This window comes from Alternaria triticimaculans (assembly GCF_023758025.1).
Source record: "Alternaria triticimaculans strain BMP 0046 chromosome Unknown scaffold_6, whole genome shotgun sequence".
NCBI lineage: Eukaryota > Fungi > Ascomycota > Dothideomycetes > Pleosporales > Pleosporaceae > Alternaria > Alternaria triticimaculans.
The window spans coordinates 1,284,196-1,302,865 of record NW_026055963.1 but is presented as its reverse complement, the minus strand read 5'-3'; the positions used below and the strand labels follow the sequence as shown (position 1 = coordinate 1,302,865).

At 53.2% G+C, this 18,670-nt stretch overlaps 6 protein-coding genes across 6 annotated transcripts; 4 read left to right on the top strand and 2 right to left on the bottom strand.

Moving 5' to 3' along the window:
• Positions 1–1,627: 1,627 nt before the first annotated feature.
• Positions 1,628–3,297, bottom strand: J4E78_005294 (uncharacterized protein; the record flags this gene model as incomplete). The annotated part of the gene is made up of 3 exons (XM_049365915.1): positions 1,628–1,743; positions 1,793–3,176; positions 3,286–3,297. 3 exons carry the CDS (start codon positions 3,295–3,297, stop codon positions 1,628–1,630), a joined length of 1,512 nt encoding a protein of 503 aa, XP_049222630.1.
• An 883-nt stretch (positions 3,298–4,180) lies between these two features.
• On the top strand, positions 4,181–5,355 carry J4E78_005293 (uncharacterized protein; the record flags this gene model as incomplete). The annotated part of the gene is made up of 2 exons (XM_049365914.1): positions 4,181–5,135; positions 5,186–5,355. The coding sequence occupies 2 exons, from the start codon at positions 4,181–4,183 to the stop codon at positions 5,353–5,355; spliced, it is 1,125 nt and encodes a 374-aa protein (XP_049222629.1).
• Positions 5,356–6,675: 1,320 nt separating this feature from the next.
• On the top strand, positions 6,676–9,546 carry J4E78_005292 (uncharacterized protein; the record flags this gene model as incomplete). The annotated part of the gene is made up of 6 exons (XM_049365913.1): positions 6,676–6,961; positions 7,013–7,295; positions 7,348–7,867; positions 7,922–8,413; positions 8,547–8,702; positions 8,803–9,546. 6 exons carry the CDS (start codon positions 6,676–6,678, stop codon positions 9,544–9,546), a joined length of 2,481 nt encoding a protein of 826 aa, XP_049222628.1.
• Positions 9,547–10,338: 792 nt separating this feature from the next.
• Positions 10,339–13,512, top strand: J4E78_005291 (uncharacterized protein; the record flags this gene model as incomplete). The annotated part of the gene is made up of 2 exons (XM_049365912.1): positions 10,339–13,356; positions 13,414–13,512. 2 exons carry the CDS (start codon positions 10,339–10,341, stop codon positions 13,510–13,512), a joined length of 3,117 nt encoding a protein of 1,038 aa, XP_049222627.1.
• Positions 13,513–14,096: 584 nt separating this feature from the next.
• J4E78_005290 (uncharacterized protein) lies at positions 14,097–14,736 on the bottom strand (the record flags this gene model as incomplete). Its single annotated transcript, XM_049365911.1, has 2 exons — positions 14,097–14,701; positions 14,733–14,736. 2 exons carry the CDS (start codon positions 14,734–14,736, stop codon positions 14,097–14,099), a joined length of 609 nt encoding a protein of 202 aa, XP_049222626.1.
• A 2,572-nt stretch (positions 14,737–17,308) lies between these two features.
• J4E78_005289 (uncharacterized protein) lies at positions 17,309–18,453 on the top strand (the record flags this gene model as incomplete). The annotated part of the gene is made up of 2 exons (XM_049365910.1): positions 17,309–18,089; positions 18,434–18,453. 2 exons carry the CDS (start codon positions 17,309–17,311, stop codon positions 18,451–18,453), a joined length of 801 nt encoding a protein of 266 aa, XP_049222625.1.
• Between the last annotated feature and the right edge of the window lie 217 nt (positions 18,454–18,670).

The following is an 18,670-nucleotide window of genomic DNA, read 5'->3' as shown; positions in this document are numbered from 1 at the left end:
TAGGTTAGCTTAACGTACCAATCTCCCTACTCTCCACAGCCTCCATATCCGCAACCTTGACTTTATGCTGACGCGTAGTAACAAGCAAATGGCCTCCCGTCATCGGCAAGATATCCAGAAAAGCAACGACATCCCTACTCCTCAGCACCACAAAACTACTCGGACTGGTTTTCTCTGGGTCGCTCTCCTCTTCTTTTGGTATACTCTCTTTTAACAAGTCTTGTTCTAGGGTACTGCTGCTCTTCCATAGAGAGGGAGTGGGCGGTGGACTGCTCGGGGAAATAGACGAGGGTGATGATGAGGGGAAGGGGAAGGCGGCGGCGATGGTGCAGAAGGGGCAGGTTTGGGGTGGGTAGTGGAGGTCCGTTTCTTGCATTGTTGCGTTGGTGGGAGCGTTGATTGTGCTGGCTCGTGGGATGTAGTCGGAATGATGGTGAATAGTAATTGATGGATGTTGATGGTAATTGATGAACGGGTGCTGACGATGCCGTATGTTGATATATCCACGTCTTGTCCCGGTAGGTAGGTGAAGGGGCCGGTAACGCTGTCCAGATAACGCAGGTGCAAGTCGTTGTTGCAGCACAATTCACAACCTCCACTAACTCAAACGTCTTCAAAATCGAACAAAAAAGACGACGAAAGATAAACACGATAATCAGGGTCTTCCCCGTATTGATGATCGATCACCACGCAATCAACGCGCAAAGCTGTGGTCGCAGTGCATCCAGGTGAGCTCCGTAATCAGATTAGCGCCGATGTCGACGTGAATTGCCGAGGCACATTGATCGCGGGAACGCGACATGGCCGGGCTGGGCACGTCTGCATCGCGATCGTGGAGCGGCAACGCGGGCGTGTTGGTGTCAGTGCTGAGCAAGACGCGCAAAACCAAGGAAAATGTGGCGTCTGAACACGGTCGTGACGTACCGTGTATTTTACGAGTCTTGGACGCGCGACGCGATGCGCTTCTTCGTGTTTAGGTGTGGGTCTTTGCATGAGATGGCTGGGGAAGGATGGCTAACAGCATCTATGGCATCATCGTGCAATGTAAGAGTAAAGTCACGTCACGTCAGACGAAAGCGAGGCTCATTGAAATTTCTGTCTCCATTTGACGCGAAACAGTGCGTTTTCAGACTATTCATACACTCTGAGAGCTGCCTCACATTTGCTATCCCAATGACCCATATTTCCCACAGACACCACATACAGATCCGCCAAGGAATAGCCTCTCCCATATCACACCATTCATGGTATATCGATCGCTAATGCTATGAGCGAGTATCCAGAGCCGCTACAGAGAAATGAAGTTAAGAGTGATGTGAAAAGGCAAGCACCCTTGATTTGCGCCTCCGTGCATGGGGGATGAACGCCTGCGACTCCATGTTCCAAAACAAGACAAGAGAAACCATAACAGAATTGTGCAACCAACTTGCATCCCATGTATTAACGCCGACCGGAAGATGGTATTAGCCAAGATGTAAACATGAAGGGGTTGGCTTGGATGCAGTCGTAAATTTTGCTCCCGGTCGAACCGAACATCGTCATCCGCTGCTCAGTGAGCATGGCGGTAATGAATAGCTTTGCGACTCCTGAGCCAAAGACCGGGAGTGCCTAAAGAAGGAGAACAGTCTTAGCGCTGGCTCTTGGTCTTGGAGGGGACAATGGCGGCCTCCTCCTCCTCTTCTTGGAGCGCGTTACCGTAGGCAGCGACGTAGTCCTTTGCCCACTTGCGTAGAACGATGGATGCTGGTGAATGTTAGTTGTGAACGACAGAGTGGAGTATGCGATGACTTACCCTTCAAGAACTTCTTGCTAGCATACTTCTTAAAGAAGGCCTCGTGAATGACAGGGCTGGAGAGGTAGTCGATCATCAGCTGCAGGACAGGCTGGATCTCCTCCTCGCTGTAGCCGGCGTAGTGTGTGAGGGTCTCGTCCCAAGGGCCACGCTCGAGGACGAGGCGGGCAAGGTACATGGCAGCGGCAGCAACTTGGCTGGGGGGATGGGCGAGGAAGCGGTGGTCCAGGCAGCCGATCTCGAGGAGGTACTTGCCCAGTGTGCGGGTCTGGATGTCGTAGTTGTCGGCCTTTGATATCCGGCGGAGGAAGTTCATGGGGTTGGGGTAGCTGAGGTCGTAGTTGAGGGCAGCGAGGACGAAACGCTCGGCACTGAGGATCTCCTCCTCGGTGAAACCATCATCGGCGACATGACGGAAGTTCTGGACGTGGGGAGAGAGGACCTCCTCGTACTTGGACGCGATGAACATGGCGGTGACACCAACCAACTGAAGACGGTCAAGCTGGACGATCTTGGCTGAGAGGAAGCGGTCGATGATGTTGACAGCAAGGAAGAGAGTCTCCGGGAGGAGGCGGAAGCGAGTGTGAACTTCGAGTAACCAGTCGACGAGAATACCGCGCATCTTCCACTCAAGCTCAGTCTGGGACTCCATATAGTCCGGGTTGGCCATGGTCGCAATCTCGAGCTCCTTGAGGTACTCAAAGATCTCAACAACGTACTCGGAAACCATCAATGGGTCATCGACGTCCTCCTTGTCTAGGTCTGGGCCCTTGTAGAAGACCTCTGTGATGGGCTCGAGCTCCTTCTTGGTGCCGTTGGCAGCCTTGGTGTCCTTCTCCTCGGTAACGTTCTCCTCTGGGACAACGTTCTCAGCCTCCTCTTCATCTTCCTCCTTGAGCTCCTCCTCGGGGTCCTCTTCCTTGACGGTCTTGGTAATTTGCATTCGCTTCTTGGCTGGTTGGCCGGCGATACCGTTGCCGCTGGCACCGCGCTTCTTCACCTCGGATGAGGCGAGGTTCTTCTCCTTGGGTTCTAACATGGAACGCGTCGAGTTGGCCCGCGATGGCTTCTTGATGCCGGTGGGCTGTGCTGCTTTGGAGACTGCGCCCTTGGTGGCCAGGACCTTCTTTCCATCCTTCGCGACAGCACCGAGGCCGTCGGTCTTGGTGACATTGCTGACGTCACCGAGGGCAGCACGCTTACGCGTGGCAGCACCGTTCGCGCCTAGAGTAGCAGTAGACTTCTTCGCCTGGAGAGTCTTCTTGGGCACGTCGGCAGCAGACTCGTTGGCGCCGAGGTTGGCGGCCTTTGCACGCGTCAAGCGTGTCGTAGCCGCGTTCTCATCGTTCTCGTTGGTGACGGCGCGCTGCCTGAGAGATCGAGCCTGTAACACGCGTTAGTAGAGTGAATCGTGATGGACGTGTTGCTTCGCGCCGATGGGAGATGGGACGAGAGCAGGTGGGACGAGAGCAGGTGAAAGGGCGACGACGTACAGCGGGAGGCATTGCAAGCAATATTATGTATGCTGATCAAGGCTAGAGAGGTATCCTGGTGCTGAGTATATCTGGAGAGTGGAATGGCGGCTGTAGGACTTGTTTTGATACACTGTTTTGAGGTGTCAGCAGAGCTCGGTGAAGCTTGAAAAAGCGCGCGTAGAGGCTGCCAACGCGGGAGCATCAAGAGCCGCGGTGTGCATGCAGCGATGTCGCATACAGAACCACGGTTGATGCTCGCGAAAGCTGGCCGGACTGACACGCCCGATGGGGTGCGGCAGCGACGGTGACGTGACGGGCGAGAGAGACGAACCCTTGGAGCGCTCGGTGCGTGGTAATTGAGTGGACAGGGTAAAGGTCCAGCTGCAATTAATCGTGAGAGGGAGTGTGGAGGATGGGGGAGGGCGAGAGAGGATGTGCACCAAGGTGTGTTGTGGGTAGGAAGAGAGGTATGTTGTGTGTTTTGAGCGAGGGCAGGCTAGCTTGGCTTCCACGTCCCACGCGCCAAAATCGCATTCGAGGCTGGCAGAGGGCAACAGTGCACGCCCCACAGGCGCGTCAGTGGACTTACCAGAGATGACACCAGGCCCCAACGCGTAAACTTTGCCCGTGCAGTAAGATGGGTCGCGGGCGAGCAGCTGGGCTGTGAGATGGGGGTTCTGGCAGGTGCAGCGTAAAGATGGCGAAGACGACGAGCGTGTTGTGGTGGGCGAGGAAGCAGACACACGTTGTTGCTGGGACATCGCGCCCTGCCTGCCCGACCCACCCGGGCCGGCCTAGCCAATTGCGGCGGGTTTGAGAATTATTCGTGACATGACGAGCAGCTGCACGCCATCCAGCCGGCGTCCATTGCACCAGCGTGAAGCATCCAGCGTCCCCAGCTGCACTCCCAGATATGCTGCAGCCGCGGATATGTCGTTTCCAGCCCTCGCGACTGGGCCGGGCGCTGCTGTCTGCCCGCACCTACGCACAGGTCCAGGCCATCGACCTTAAACCTCCCCCAGCGATACAGCCTACCGTGGCTGCCGACGCCGGAGTACTGAAACAGGAAGGCTCGCGCAAGGAGAAGTTTATCCCTCTGCGCACATACAAGCCTCGCACGCCTGGTCTGCGCCATCTCAAGCGACCCGTCAACGACCATCTGTGGAAGGGACGACCGCACCTGAAGCTCACCATCGAACGGAAGGGGCAGCATCTCGGAGGAAGGAACAACACAGGACGGGTCACGGTCAGGCACAGAGGTGGTGGCCACAAGAGGAGGATACGCATCGTCGACTACAAGCGATACCTGCCCGGCAAGCACGTGGTGGAGCGGATAGAGTACGACCCCAACCGGAGCTCGCATCTGGCCCTCATCACCCGCGTGGCTACTGGAGAGAAGTCGTACATCATCGCCGCAGATGGCATGAGGGCGGGCGATGAGGTCGAGAGCTACAGGACGGGTATTCCCAAGGACCTGATCGACAGCATGGGTGGTGGTATCGATCCCGGTATGCTGGCCGCGAAGACAGCCGCACGTGGAAACTGCCTTCCCATCCACATGGTGCCCCTCGGTTCGCAGGTATACAACGTTGGTACCAAGACAAAAGGCGGAGGTGTCTTCTGCCGCAGTGCCGGTACATACGCCATCATCGTGAACAAGGAGGAGGTGGAAAAGGGCAACAACTCAGAGATCAAGCACGTTATTATCCGCTTGATGAGCGGTGAAATCCGCAAAGTCAGTGCAGACGCATGCTGCACCATTGGCGTTGCCAGCAACCCGCAATCACACTTCACATCGCTTGGAAAGGCCGGACGTTCACGGTGGCTCGGAAAGCGACCAGAGGTCCGTGGTCTCGCCATGAACGCAGGTCAGTTCTTGAATCATTCACTTCAGTTGCAGTCTTCTAACATGTCGCAGCCGATCATCCCCACGGTGGTGGTCGTGGTAAATCAAAGGGTAATGTGCACCCCGTCAGTCCGTGGGGCACTCCAGCAAAGGGAGGCTACAAGACGAGGCACAAGAGGAACAAGCACACATTCCTCGTCCAAGATAAACCCCGCAACCAAGGAAAGCGGAGGGCGAGGTAGGGTAGCCGCCGGTGTACTATATGCTCAAGATGCAGCTGTACCATATACTGTAGTCGCATGCCCTGCCGTCTACCAATATACATCAGTACTCACCCAGTTGCGTTTCGACATGTTTGCACAACAGCAGCAAATGCATAATGTTAGCTGTGCTGTCTAGACTCCAGCTGGTCTGGCTACCCCAGTGCTTTACCGATACCCCATCATGCGCATCGCACAACCAAACGTGCATCCCCTGTTCAAGCAATTCGGTACCATCTGCTCGAATTTCGCCTTCATCAAATACTCGAGGCTCGGGGACTCTCTCGGTCGCATCTGAGGTCCTGACGTGTGCCAGCAGAGTCCAAGCTCGGGGGTCGGAACTTTGGACGTTGCGGCTCTTCTGCAATCTCACGACCACGGCTTCCTGGGCATGCATAGATCACTTGGCTGCTTGTGGCCTGGGCAGAACCAGATCTCCTGCCACGAGCTCATCAAGTCGTGTAATGAACAGTAGGTGGCATCATTATTTAACTTTGAGCATTCTTATCTCTGCGCGCACCGTTCAAGTACGTGAATTCATGATTACTACTGGTGTGACCGTTGACAGGCCGACACCTGGTCTCCATGTTTGGGTTGATGACACAAGACGCTGCGCGTAGATCGGTCGCATTTTGATCCATCTTGGGCTGGACTACTGCCCCACCATGCCGCTCTGGCGAAGCTGCATACAGCACCTTGCAGCCACGAAACAACCACATGTACAACAGGGCACGCAAAGAAACACCATGGGCTCCAGCGTAGCTATCAGGACCTAGAGAGCAAACTCTCTGTATCAGTAATCGTCTATGTAGCTGCGAACTTGCGGTAGGGGGTCCTTGCTGGCAATCCCAAGACTCGGGAGATCCGCCATAATTAGTCCATATGCTCGACGTTGCACATCACCTCACGCTTAAGGCAACACGCATTGCGCGGACGGCCTTGCAGGTGAGACCAGGTACATGAGCGTAGCTCAGCCATGGCCTGTTCTACACCCAATAGCACATGCACTTCTGACATCCTACTCTTACACCCACCTTAGAGGCATAACGCGCTCTTAGTGCTGATCAACCGCTGGTGCCTACCCGCGCGCATTCGAGACTCCGAGGTCTTCACCGACACCGACGCTTAGAGCGACCGTTAAACTGCCGACGTAGCTTCGATTAAGATCTCGCAATCAAACGGAAATCGTGGCTTGACAGAGGACCATCCGTTTGAGCCGTGCTTACGCGGGGGCGGTTCGTCTGAGCCAACGTGGATCCAAGACTCCTCCTGGACTGCCAAAGACCAGCAAGATTCGCCAACATGGCTTCCAACGGATCCGAATCGCCAGACGAGTCGTTCTTCAACGACCTCTCCCAACAAGCGCAAGACCAGAATGCTACCAACAGTCAGGAAACGCAACAGGATGGATCAAGCAAGGTCAAGAGGATTGCCTGTGTTCTGTGTAGGAAGCGGAAGTTGCGATGCGACGGCACCCGGCCAACATGTTCGACCTGTAAACGTCTGAACCACGATTGCGCATACGACGAAGTACGCAAGAAAAGTGGACCCAAGCGCGGCTACGTCAAGCTGCTCGAACAACGGCTGCGTAAGTTGCGCATACTTCTGCTGGTGGATGGTACTGACTCATGGGATACAGAGCAAGTCGAGACCCTCCTCAAGACCCAGGACACGACCGACCCGAGCAAGGAAGCCCCGCGCCAGGACGCCGCTTCCACATACGTTGCGAACACCATAAGTCAATCGCTGCCGAATTCTACAAATGTTCCCAATACAGCAGGCAATACTCAGTCGAGGATTACTGGCGCAAGCCCATTCCAAAATACCGGTACAAGCGGAAATGATGCGGAGGACACCTCGTGGGAGATGATTGGGCTAGGGCTCGAGGAACCTCTACCTCCTCAAGAAATCCAGGACGATTTGTACGAGCCAAATCCTGCCTGTAGCACGGTGATTTCGCTGACATTTTGCCAGATATCAAATATATTTCGCCAAGATCCATCTCTCAATACCCGTCATACACAGACCACGGTTCATGGCCGCTCTGAACCTGGCTCCTCATATGCGACCGCCGGTTTGTCTGCGATATATCATGTGGACCCTAGCCGCTTCCATCACAGACAAGTATGAGGCGTTACAAGAACATTTCTACCAACGTGCTAGGAAATATGCGCAGATGGATGAGATGAGAGGCCACGGAGAGTCGACCATCACCCTTGCGCATTGCCAGACATGGGTTTTGATGGCTACGTACGAGTTCAGACAGATGTACTTCCCAAGAGCCTGGATGTCATCCGGGAGAGGTTCAAGACTAGCCCAGATGATGCAGCTGCATCGCCTGGACGGAGTTGGACTAGATGTAAAGCAATGCTTGGCTCCACCCAAGGATTGGACCGAGCGTGAGGAACGGCGGAGAACCTTTTGGCTAACCTTTTGCATTGATCGATACGCGAGTATTGGAACTGGCTGGCCCATGACCTACGATGAGAAAGACGTAAGGACACACCTCTCGTGCTCATACTACTGCAAAGCCTGACTGTTTTCTTAGATCATGACAAACCTGCCAGCAAGCGAAGAAGCGTTCGACAAGAGTAAGCCCATGGATACTGGATCACTGGACCAATTACTCAATCCTAATGGCGTGCAAAACCTTCAACCACTTGGCGGTATCGTCCTTACAGCTGCAATGTTTGGCCGTAATCTGCTTCATTTACATCGACCACTGTCAGATGACAACGAGAACGATATCAATGGCGGATTCTGGAATCGACATCGAAGCATCGAGCGTATACTTCTGCAGACCTCGCTGAGCCTGCCGGATAGCATCCGCCTGCCATCCGGTATAGCCGAACCCAACGTAGTGTTCACGAACATGTGCATACATACGTCGGCAATATGTCTTCACCAAGCAGCCATCTTCAAAGCAGACAAATTCCGGCTACCAGCAAGCGTCAGCAATGAAAGCAAGATTCGTTGCGTAACAGCAGCAGCCGAGATTGCTTCCATCATGCGGATGATCAGTCATATGGACCTCGGTTCAGTAAGTCTTTTGGTAACGGCCGACGATTGGCGTTTACTGATTTGGGCAGATGAATCCTTTTATATCTTTCTGTGTTTACGTAGCAGCAAGGGTATTCGTCCAATACCTGAAGACGCGGCCGAAAGACCAACAGATGAAATCCTCGTTACAATTCCTCTTACAGGCGATGGAAGCTCTTCGACGGAAGAACCCACTCACAGAGTCGTTCTTGGTGCAATTAGATCTTGATCTAGAGGGTGCAGGTCTGCAGGGCATGCGTCATCAGCCATACACACAGCCCACGCGCAAAGTGAGTCAAACCCCAGAGGTTCTCCAGGGACTCAGTGATACGATTGGGAGTCGATTAAGTCAGAGTTATCCCAAGTAAGTTACTAATTCCTGACCCATAGCCTACCATCATTTCGATCCATTCTGATCCGCAAATCGCCTGCAGTCCGTTAATCAATATACGCGAACCGAATCAACCTGCCGCACCCCCCAGTACGTTCGGGAACGGCATTCCAACCACATCGGCATCGACTTCCAATACGCAATACTCGAGCAGCGCCCCTGCTCCGCCATTCCAACTGCACAATATCGACAGTATCGACATGAACGCGCACAATGCGACCTTCTTACCATCTCAATTTGATTCAAACAGAGGCTTCGGGAGTACTGCAGCTCAAGCCTTCGCGCCCGCCGGCGGCTTTACTTTCCAGGACAACGAGATGGACCTCTCCGGAGGCGATAGGGGTGTCGATCAGCCCAGCCCCGCCACAATAAGCTCACAGTCAAGAGGAGGCTCGACGTCACATTCTTCTTACTCACCAGGCCAACCAATCGAACACAACATGCCATACCGGGCATCTCCAAAGATGACGGGGCCAGGCTCTGGCAGCGTCTTCCCAGACCTCGCAGCTAATGGAGGAACATTTCCTACAAATGGCTTCAATCTACCTAGAAACATGGGCAACGAAGCTTATACTGATGGCTTCGTAATGGGTAACGAATGGGAATACGCAGCGTTGAACGCGGGGACAGGCCTGACGCCCATGGCAGACGCGTCCTGGGATTCGATGTTGGAAAGCGTCACGATGGGATGGGATTCAGTTGGCCCTGGGCATGAGAATCAACCGAATGCTGCTGGAGTATGATGGGATTCGTTGTTTGGGGATGTGTACATTGAAATAGCAGGATACCCACTTTCGCTTGGATTGGATTTGGTGTTAGGGCTGATAGCATGGGTGGGCTTGACTTTTAGGTCACGCGCACATTGGCTTCGCGTGCTTTCTGGTAATCGCTTGCCGACGGTTTTAGATGACGTAGTGCTACCTACGCATTATAGAGGGCGGATAGAACGAACGTTGTATACTATCATGTAAAAACAACACTGGAACTGGCATACCCAGGTATCATCCTGGGTCCTTGTGACATTCCCCCGGATCCGTGCACGCGGCTAGACATGTACATCGACGGAACCACCTCGGATCGAAATTGCGAACGCGTTGACAGATGTCATTATCGAGGCGAACTCGTTGTTTTTGAAGCTAACATATCATATCGATTGCAATCGATACTTAGCCATGCTCTCGATGAAAGGACCCTGAAGATCCGGGGATAATGAGGCTTGCAGGGATGGGGGCGGTCTGCGTCACACCTGCAGTTGCTGGGCAACCGGATCGAGAAGCTACGTGCAGCATCGCAACCACATCACCACCGCTTTTTCGCTGCGTCGGGTCGTACAATTAATCTTCACTTCTTCACATATCGTTCTCTATCCCTGTTTCTCTGGGCAAAAACGCTGGCACTCCCGACTGGTGCACCGACAACCGTACAGCAAACAGAGCAGTAAACACCGAGGCCGACGTATATTCGCGATGTTCACGTCGAAGGAGAGGGAAGGTGCTGCGTCACCAGGGCCTGGAGCCTACTATTCGCCGTCCCAAATGAGTAGGAAATATAGCGATGCCTTCGCACCTGCCATACTGACGATTGGCATAGAGAGCTATCTTCAAGACCTTCGCACAAACCGCCCCGCTCGTCCCACCGGAGCTCGACCTGCTCCTGCACACTTCAACACATGGTCGAATAGATCCAGCAACCGAATGTCCGACTCGACTGCCATCTCCTCCCTACAGCGTACTTTCACAGACCCTGTCGTCGACGCCGATGCACGTCCCGCTTCCTCGCACGAACCGAAGTCGCATACCCGAACAACCTCCAAAGCGAGCCTAGATGGAGTCGTAGCCAGTGTTGGAAGGCCACTAGTGCAGCCACCACGCGGGCGGGAGACATCACGATCTTCGTCACGATCGCGCACACCCAGCGTGCAATACCGCGAGAGGGAACAGCGCCAGGCAGAGCAGGACGAGGCACGGGCTATACGCGTGGCCATGGAGGACTTGGAACTTGCAAAGGAGGAGGGCAAGATATTCGAGGCCGCACGAGATGAAGCCGTCGAATTGGTCTGGAAGCATTGCAATCCCCATGCCGCCGCGGCCAGTCCGACCAAACCGTATGCATACCCGGGTCTGGCCAGGAAGAACAGCGCGCAGAGGAGTCGGAGCGTCGAGCCGAAGGATCAGGATCTGCAACGGGCCAATTCTAAACTGCGGAAGCGACATTCGATGGGGAGTGCCGCGTCAGGGAGCCGGAGTAGTAGCTTGCAGAGCAACGGCCGTGCAGGCGATGCCGATACATCAGCTGCTGGAATCGCGTCGCCTACCAAGAGCAGCTTTGACATTATCAAGGGTAAGAACGGCGAGTCACCAGCATTAGCCAAAGCCATCTCAGACCTTCCAGACTTCAAGCAACGACGAAGAAGCAGCGGACCCCGTCGAACCATCAGCGGTAGTCTTTTCTCCAACCCGAACGACCAGATATACGAAGAACCCGAAGAGGAAGCACCGCCTGCTCCTAAACCCACCCCCGCCGCCGAACCACCCAAGACCGAAAAACTACCACTAGGCATACGGCGCAATCCCTTTATGCGTTTCCAATCAATCAAGGGGAACCCACTGGTGAGGTCCAGCACGGATCCTGCCATCGCGACGAAGCGTTTCGACCGCTATGAGATACAGAAGAACCCACCGACCCAATCGAGAAATGCAGCGTATACCCTGAACTCGGCAGAATCGAAGCCAGCAGAAGATGTCAAGGCGGACGTGGAGAATGTTCCCGAGGTGAAGATGAAGGATGGCAAGGAGATCAGGAGCGACGAGCTGCGTGCTGCTACAGGCTTTCGTCTGAAGGACCGTAGTGCGAAGCTACCTACTCCTACAGCTGTCTCAGATGCTCCAGGACGACCGATCGTTTCTTTCCAGAAGAACTGGAATGTGATTGAAATGAAGGAAGAGATATCTGCTGCACCCGATCTGGCACCAAAACCTTTGAACACAACCAAATCTGGCCCGCCGCCACTGGAGCACGCCGCAACTGAGCCTGTCGTACCTACTATCAGTCTCGCACCAGAAGTGCCCAAACGAAACATCACCCCAAGACCGCAAGTTCCAGAGATCAACGTTCCTTCCGAGCCTAAAACCAGCCTCGCACCGGACGTACCAGAACGAAGCACAACTCCAAGACCGCCTGTGGCTCCAGAGGCTAACAGCTCGTCTGGTTCCGCGCCCGCACCCGGACGGTTCAACCTGAAAAACAAACCTACCATCAACATCTACGAGGACCCTCCAGCCCAAACGAGACCTCTGCCGCTCACCAGCTCGCTAAGGAAAGCCAATATACCAACTCGTCCTTCTGCTGCTCCTCTGCCTAGTATCAATGTATCTGACTCAGCGCCTGCGCGTTCGAGGACGACACCAGCGCCGCCAGTTCCTTCTATTTCCGTGTCCGAGACCCCGTCGATTTCGGCCAGGAAGAACATGTTCAACCGTGGCCCCTACGTTCCGCCAACGAGTGCTACGCCGCCTATTCCCAGCATATCAGTCAGCGAGACTCCAACACCGAGACGAGGCTCTACAACACCTTCAATCTCTGTAACACCGGAAGTCCCTTCGATATCCGTTAGCGAATCACCGGCGCCAAACCGTGGATCAAGAGGCAACGCTCCACCAATTCCCAGCATCTCTGTGAGCGAGACGCCCGCGCTGAGAAGGGGAGCGACTGCACCATCTATCAACGTGACTCCTGACATTCCGACCATATCCGTCAATGAGACCCCAGCTCCGACTCGCGGACGCAACAGCAATGTACCTTCGATCAACGTCAGCCCTTCAGTGCCTTCGATCAACGTCAACACACCCAAAGGCTTCGGCCCAGCCGCATCAACACGACCACTGCCAGTTCCAAACGCCCAAAACAAGTCTCACAGCTACAACGGCACAGCCACCCCTCGCACCCACTGGACCCCAACCACCGTCCGCACCGGCGCTCTCTGCGCCCAATGCGCCCTCCCCATCGCCGGCCGCATCGTCTCCGCCTCCGGCGCGCGCTTCCACCCGGAATGCTTCGCCTGCTACCAATGCGGCGAGCACCTCGAATGTGTAGCCTTCTACCCAGAACCCTCCAACAAACACGCCGAACGCGTCTCGCGCATCCGCGCCCGCCTCTCCGGCGCCGACATCCCGTACCTGCCCTCGCACCCCACCGCAGACTCCATGGCGCGCCTCGAGCACGACGACGGCACAGACGAAACGCCCCGCTTCTACTGCCACCTCGATTTCCACGAGCTGTTTTCGCCCCGCTGCAAGAGCTGCAAGACGCCTATTGAAGGCGAGGTTATTGTGGCTTGTGGTGCCGAGTGGCATGCTGGTCACTTTTTCTGTGCCCAGTGTGGCGATCCGTTTGATAGCAACACGCCGTTTGTAGAGAAGGATGGGTATGCTTGGTGTGTTAATTGCCATACGCATCGGTATAGTACGAAGTGTAAGGGGTGTAGGAAACCGGTTACCGATACCGTTGTTAAAGCACTGGGGGCCGAGTGGCATGTTGGGTGCTTTGTTTGTGTGGTAAGTTTATCCCCCGTCTTTCCGTCTTTTGGGTCAGTTTGCTAACGTGGGAAATAGTGCTGCTCTGGTCCGTTTGAAGATGGGAGGTATTTCCTTCGCGGGGAGAGTCAGGATCCGGTTTGTGTTAGGTGTGAGGAGAGGAGGCTCAAGGCTTGATCCAGGCTGCTTTACTTGCGCTTCTTTGCTGCTGCTGTTGTGTGTGACAATCTACTGTTGAGCGTGTTTGCATATTGTTCGCATACATTGGTGTTTTGGGTATGGGGAACGGCGCTGTTTGGGCGTTTTCTGGGTAGCATAAAGGTAGTTGGGGAGTTGTAATATGAGGATGAGATTTGCAAGTCATGTTGAAATTGTGGGTGATGGCTAGTGGAGACATGGAGAAATCGTGATATTCATTGATGTGTACTAACTGACGCCATGATTAAGTAAAGCCCTTTTGAAGGTAGAGGTGATAACGGCGTGTTACGAAAGCAGCCTGAGGTCATGTTGCAGAAGACATTGCGTGCGCTCGAGGGCTCGTTGATGAAATTGAATCGAAGACAGCTGCTACTAGTCTATACCACGCAAGCATAATAGTTCCACCTCATACAAGACAAGAACTAAACACCCTAGAGCCTACATTAAGATAAAAACATGCAAAGTAGGTAGCCTAACGTCAACGTCGGCTCTAGGGTAGTAGAAATGTATTTGGCACCTTCCAACACTGTGATCGCCGTCTAAGCTAATCTTTCCTGGGGCCATCAACTGTTGACGCGCTGACTGTCGTATGAAGTTACGTCTTCGGATAGTGTCCTTGATTTCTTCTGCTGTTTCTTCCCCTTCTCGAAGCTCTTGACTCTTGTGGATAGCGCTGGCCCGTCTGACAAGTTCCCGTCACGAGGATCCGGGGTATTATGTGGGTCATCCAACGTCTCTTTGGTAGTGGTTCCCTCCACGGGTGGACGGTAGAGGACCTTGTATGCGGCTTTGCAGGTCCCTTGCTTCCTGTTCTCACGGAGAAACCATTCTAGACTACAGCGCCACGCCTCTTGGATCACGAATCTGTGCTTACACGCGTCCCATATCTGTCCAGAATTGAGGCTACGAGCTTTGCGAGTAACTTTGTATCCACGGACGATTTGGGCGATAGTCATATTATAGTCCTTGATACCTTTCTCGAAAATGTTACCGACTTCTTTGTCAACGAGTTTCTGTGCTTTCATAGTCCAGGTGTTGATAATTGTGTTCTCCCACTCGGTGGTTTCATCTTCCAAAATTCCAAGGGTATCTGGACAATTTTTCTTCTTTTCTCCACGCTTCTTCTTCCCATCGTGCTTTGTGTTGTTTTCGTCATCCTTCTCCTTCTCTATCTCATTCTTCTTCATGATATCCAGTACCCATGCCACGGATCGCTGCTCAGCGTCATTTCGACTCATGAGTCGAGTAGAGCCAGTCGTAAGAATACAGGGGAACTGTGTGACCTCTGGCCGATTCTTAGCTAGAAAGAGACGAACCGTGAAATGTATTGTTTGTCGGTGATAATTCTCGAATGAAGCGTTCCCATCTTCTCCAGCATCTTTCCCCAGGAAATCTTTTCGAACTTGGACGCCATCCAGTAGTGCCGGCGGGAACGAACAGTGATGTACGTTGCCTAAAGATAAAACGTCAGCTTTGTTCCATCTGGCTCATGTACCTTTAGGGCATATACCTCCGCTTAGTGTGTGACTCAAATAACGCTTTCCTGGACCGGCTGGACAGAGACGCCTGTACAAGCTCTCCGTTCTGATGAATCCATCGGTGAAATGTGTCGCGTACTGAGCCAACATCCAGACTAACGTCAAATTCGCAAGTCCACAATCTGGCCAGCCACCCCCTATGTCGGAGTGATCTCCAGCAAACCAGCACTGCTGAATATGTGTTTTGCTACTTGGATCATGTTTCCAAAGTATCGGCTTGTAGAAGTGTCTTGACTCGTGCAGCGCTAGCGCCTGGAACGCAAATTTCAGGTTGGTGGGCACCGTATCTTTCACAAATGAGAGGGTGGGTGATGTCTTCACAAATGGAAGGGTGGGCGATGCCATGATGGCGGATACGGTATCCCAGACCCCACAGCTGGTGATGCTGACAGGATGAACCGCCAGAGAGCCTCTCTTTCCTTCGGCCCAACTGGTTAAGCTAGTTTTGTTTTGTGATGACCAGATCTCGTAAACTTCCTTGTAGTGCTTCGTCACGTACTTTTCCTTGAGCAAACCCATTTTGTCAATCAGACAGGCCAGACTACGCACTGCAAAGGCACCTCTTGAGAACCCGATCAAGTGAATTTCTGCGCCGGCATTGTTCTCATACTTCGCGCAGAGGTCGAAGTACAGGTCATGGATGATGGAGTGAATATCTGCAGTTCCCTGTTACTTGAAATTCCCAGACGCATATTTATAGCTATGATGCATCACTGTAGGTTCACTGACCTCCTCCCGTAGCCTGGTAGCCTTTGTCCACTATCTTTGGAACGCTCATCCCACCGGCATTCTCAGGCGCATGAGTTCCTACACCGGCTACACCAACGTGCTTGACAAATCTTGACTCGGGCACACATGTCTTGAATCGTTGGACATTTGTATCCTGCGTGGGTTCCGTGTTTTGAGTCGCGTTCTGTCCCGTTCCATCGCAGAAGACAAATATCCTTGTCGGCGTTGTCACACGCGGTCGTCGCGTTTTGCCCATCGTACGTGCGTTTCTCAGAGAGCGAAAGGCGCTGATAGCGAATACTCCTTGATCTCTCAAGGTTCAAAGGGCGAGGGGATAGAATGGGAAGGTAACATTACCAAGTCTTTTTCTAATATGCAAACAGCCTTACGATTACCCCTCACTCCTGTACCAATCCCAGTCAGTCACAATGCTGTAAGCAGACCTAGCAAATGAGCAGTCGCATCTATACGACTTCACGAAAAAGGCTCGCCTGGACGTCTAGGAGATGATGTGGTGCGACTTATGTGGCCAATACCTCAGTGCATACTTATCGTGGAGTCTGCCGAAGTGACTATCATTCAGCCAGCCACCACCAGAATTGGGAAATGGTCGATGACAAAGAGCCCAGCGTCGCCAATTCCGATACCATGCATCTCGGAAGGCTAATATACGGAAAGGTCCACCGCAGCCTGTGGGCGTTGCGAAGGCATGGCAATACCTGAATAATGCCTAGGCGAACGTAGCTACGCCATACTATAGCATCTCAAGCGCATCCTAGATGCCCAATATCTCTTGCAGCGCACGTATCCTTCATCGAAGGTAGCGTGGCTCGATTGGTGGGGAAGTCTAGGTGCGTCGCGACATCCGGACGGCAGGTGTGGGGAGGAGATGCAGTCATGCAACGGCCGTTCTTTCACTTTTCGCGTGCAATTATAAGCTACTCGATTCGAAATCATGGAAAACAGGGAGTTGATCGCTGTCTAGGAAGAGCTGCGCAAGTCGTTGTTTGTGCGAAGAAAGAAGAAGAGGACCAGAAGGGTTATTGACCAGCGCTAGGCTCTTGCCTTTCCAGGTGAGCAAGATGACGTCACGCAACTGGGAGAACATAACATCCACCCACAGTTTTTGATTATCAATAAGAGTGACCGGGAGTCGCTGTGCAAGTTACTAGTACTAGATAAGGAAAAAAGGCTGAGTCATTCCACGGTTCGAGTTCATGTTATCTCGGTACTAACCACTGTACTCACATGGGAGTCATACACGCCTACCATGATATAAGTGCACACTATCCGTAGCCCATATTCTAACCCGCTACAGCCATTTTAAGTCCCAACTCACAAGTACGCAAGCAGTCATGTCTTCATCAAAATTTTCATCCACGTCACCCCGTTCAAAACGGCCCAGGACTCTCATATCCCTTGAAGACGAGCAAGATTTCCTCACTACGCGGGTATGGTGTACTAGAAGGTATATGAAGACGCTAGGCGAAGAACTAAACCACGAAAACATGAACAGTGCGAAGTACTGGGAGAAAGCAACGGAATACACCGTTTTGGGTCGGGAGTTATCGTTATACCAGCTCCAGAGAGCTGGAGTCGACCATCGTATCGCTCGTAAAAGAAAGGAATTCCGGTCTAAGGTCAAATTTATGAGAACGGATAAAGCACGGTTGTTCAGGGAGAGCATGATGGCTTGGGATTTGAAAGGGAAAATATACGAGCGACGATGTGCTACTGCAGCAGAAGCAGTCGAGACTGAAGAGAGCACTAGACTGAAGTCTCTCATACCAGTTTCTGCTATGCCTCCATCACGGTTCAACGTAGAAGCCACCTTCGCACCCCACGGTTTCAGAAACTCCATCATCGCAGACCAAGGAATGGTGGATCCCAGGGAAAAAGACAATCCCATGTACTGGAGTTACCTCTGGAACATCTTCTCCGGAACCTACGAATACGGAGGCTATCGGCGGTTTGAAGCTCTACCTGTTTTCGCCTCTCAGTCCAACCCAGACCTAGCCACCGCACTCTTCGGGTCCAGCAACATCGACTCCCCTTCTTCTCTCTTCTCATCATTCAACGGACTTCTCCTACCCGATTACATGGGAGCACGCTTCGACAGTGGTATCATGGCCATTGTTCCCGATATCTCCTCCCCGACTTCCCCATCTGATATCGCACTGTGGAAGAACACCACACCAAGAGAATACAAACTCAAGATCTTCACGCAGAACCGAGAGACCGAACAGACGGGTGACCTGATGCAAGATATCAATTCCTTTACAAACGCCCGTAAGCCAGTTCCACTCCGCGATATTGACGGGTCGAAAGTAGGATTCCCTGTTTCTAGTCGGGAGGGTAGACCGAGGGAGTGTTATCTGTTTTTCCACTATTGTGTGCAGATACTGCGACAGGCTTGGAAGGGTCTTCCTTCAGTAGACGGGGAAAGACCTGGGACCGATTGGGGTGATGTGGGAAAATATGTTAGACGTGAGCAGATGCGTGCCGTTATTGATGAACTTGGGGCTGAGTATGAGGGCTTGATGGGGTGTGCGGGGAATGGCGTTGGCGATGGTGGAGGAGATCGGTACACGCTCCTTGAGGCACTGGCTGAGCAGGTTATTATCAGTAATCAGATGAACGGGAGGAGGGATGAGTTGTATGGCGATGAGGAAGATGAGAGTAGCGATGAACACGACTGCGACGACGATTGGTGTCCCATGAAGACGCCTTATTATAACCCAACTGATATAGCGAATACGTCGTATCGTCTGGACGAATAGTTTGGTGAGAAGACTGGATCTATATCTTACTTGCGATGTGAGGAGATGCATAAGATACCCCTTCGCATACCGCCCCATAACGCATGACAT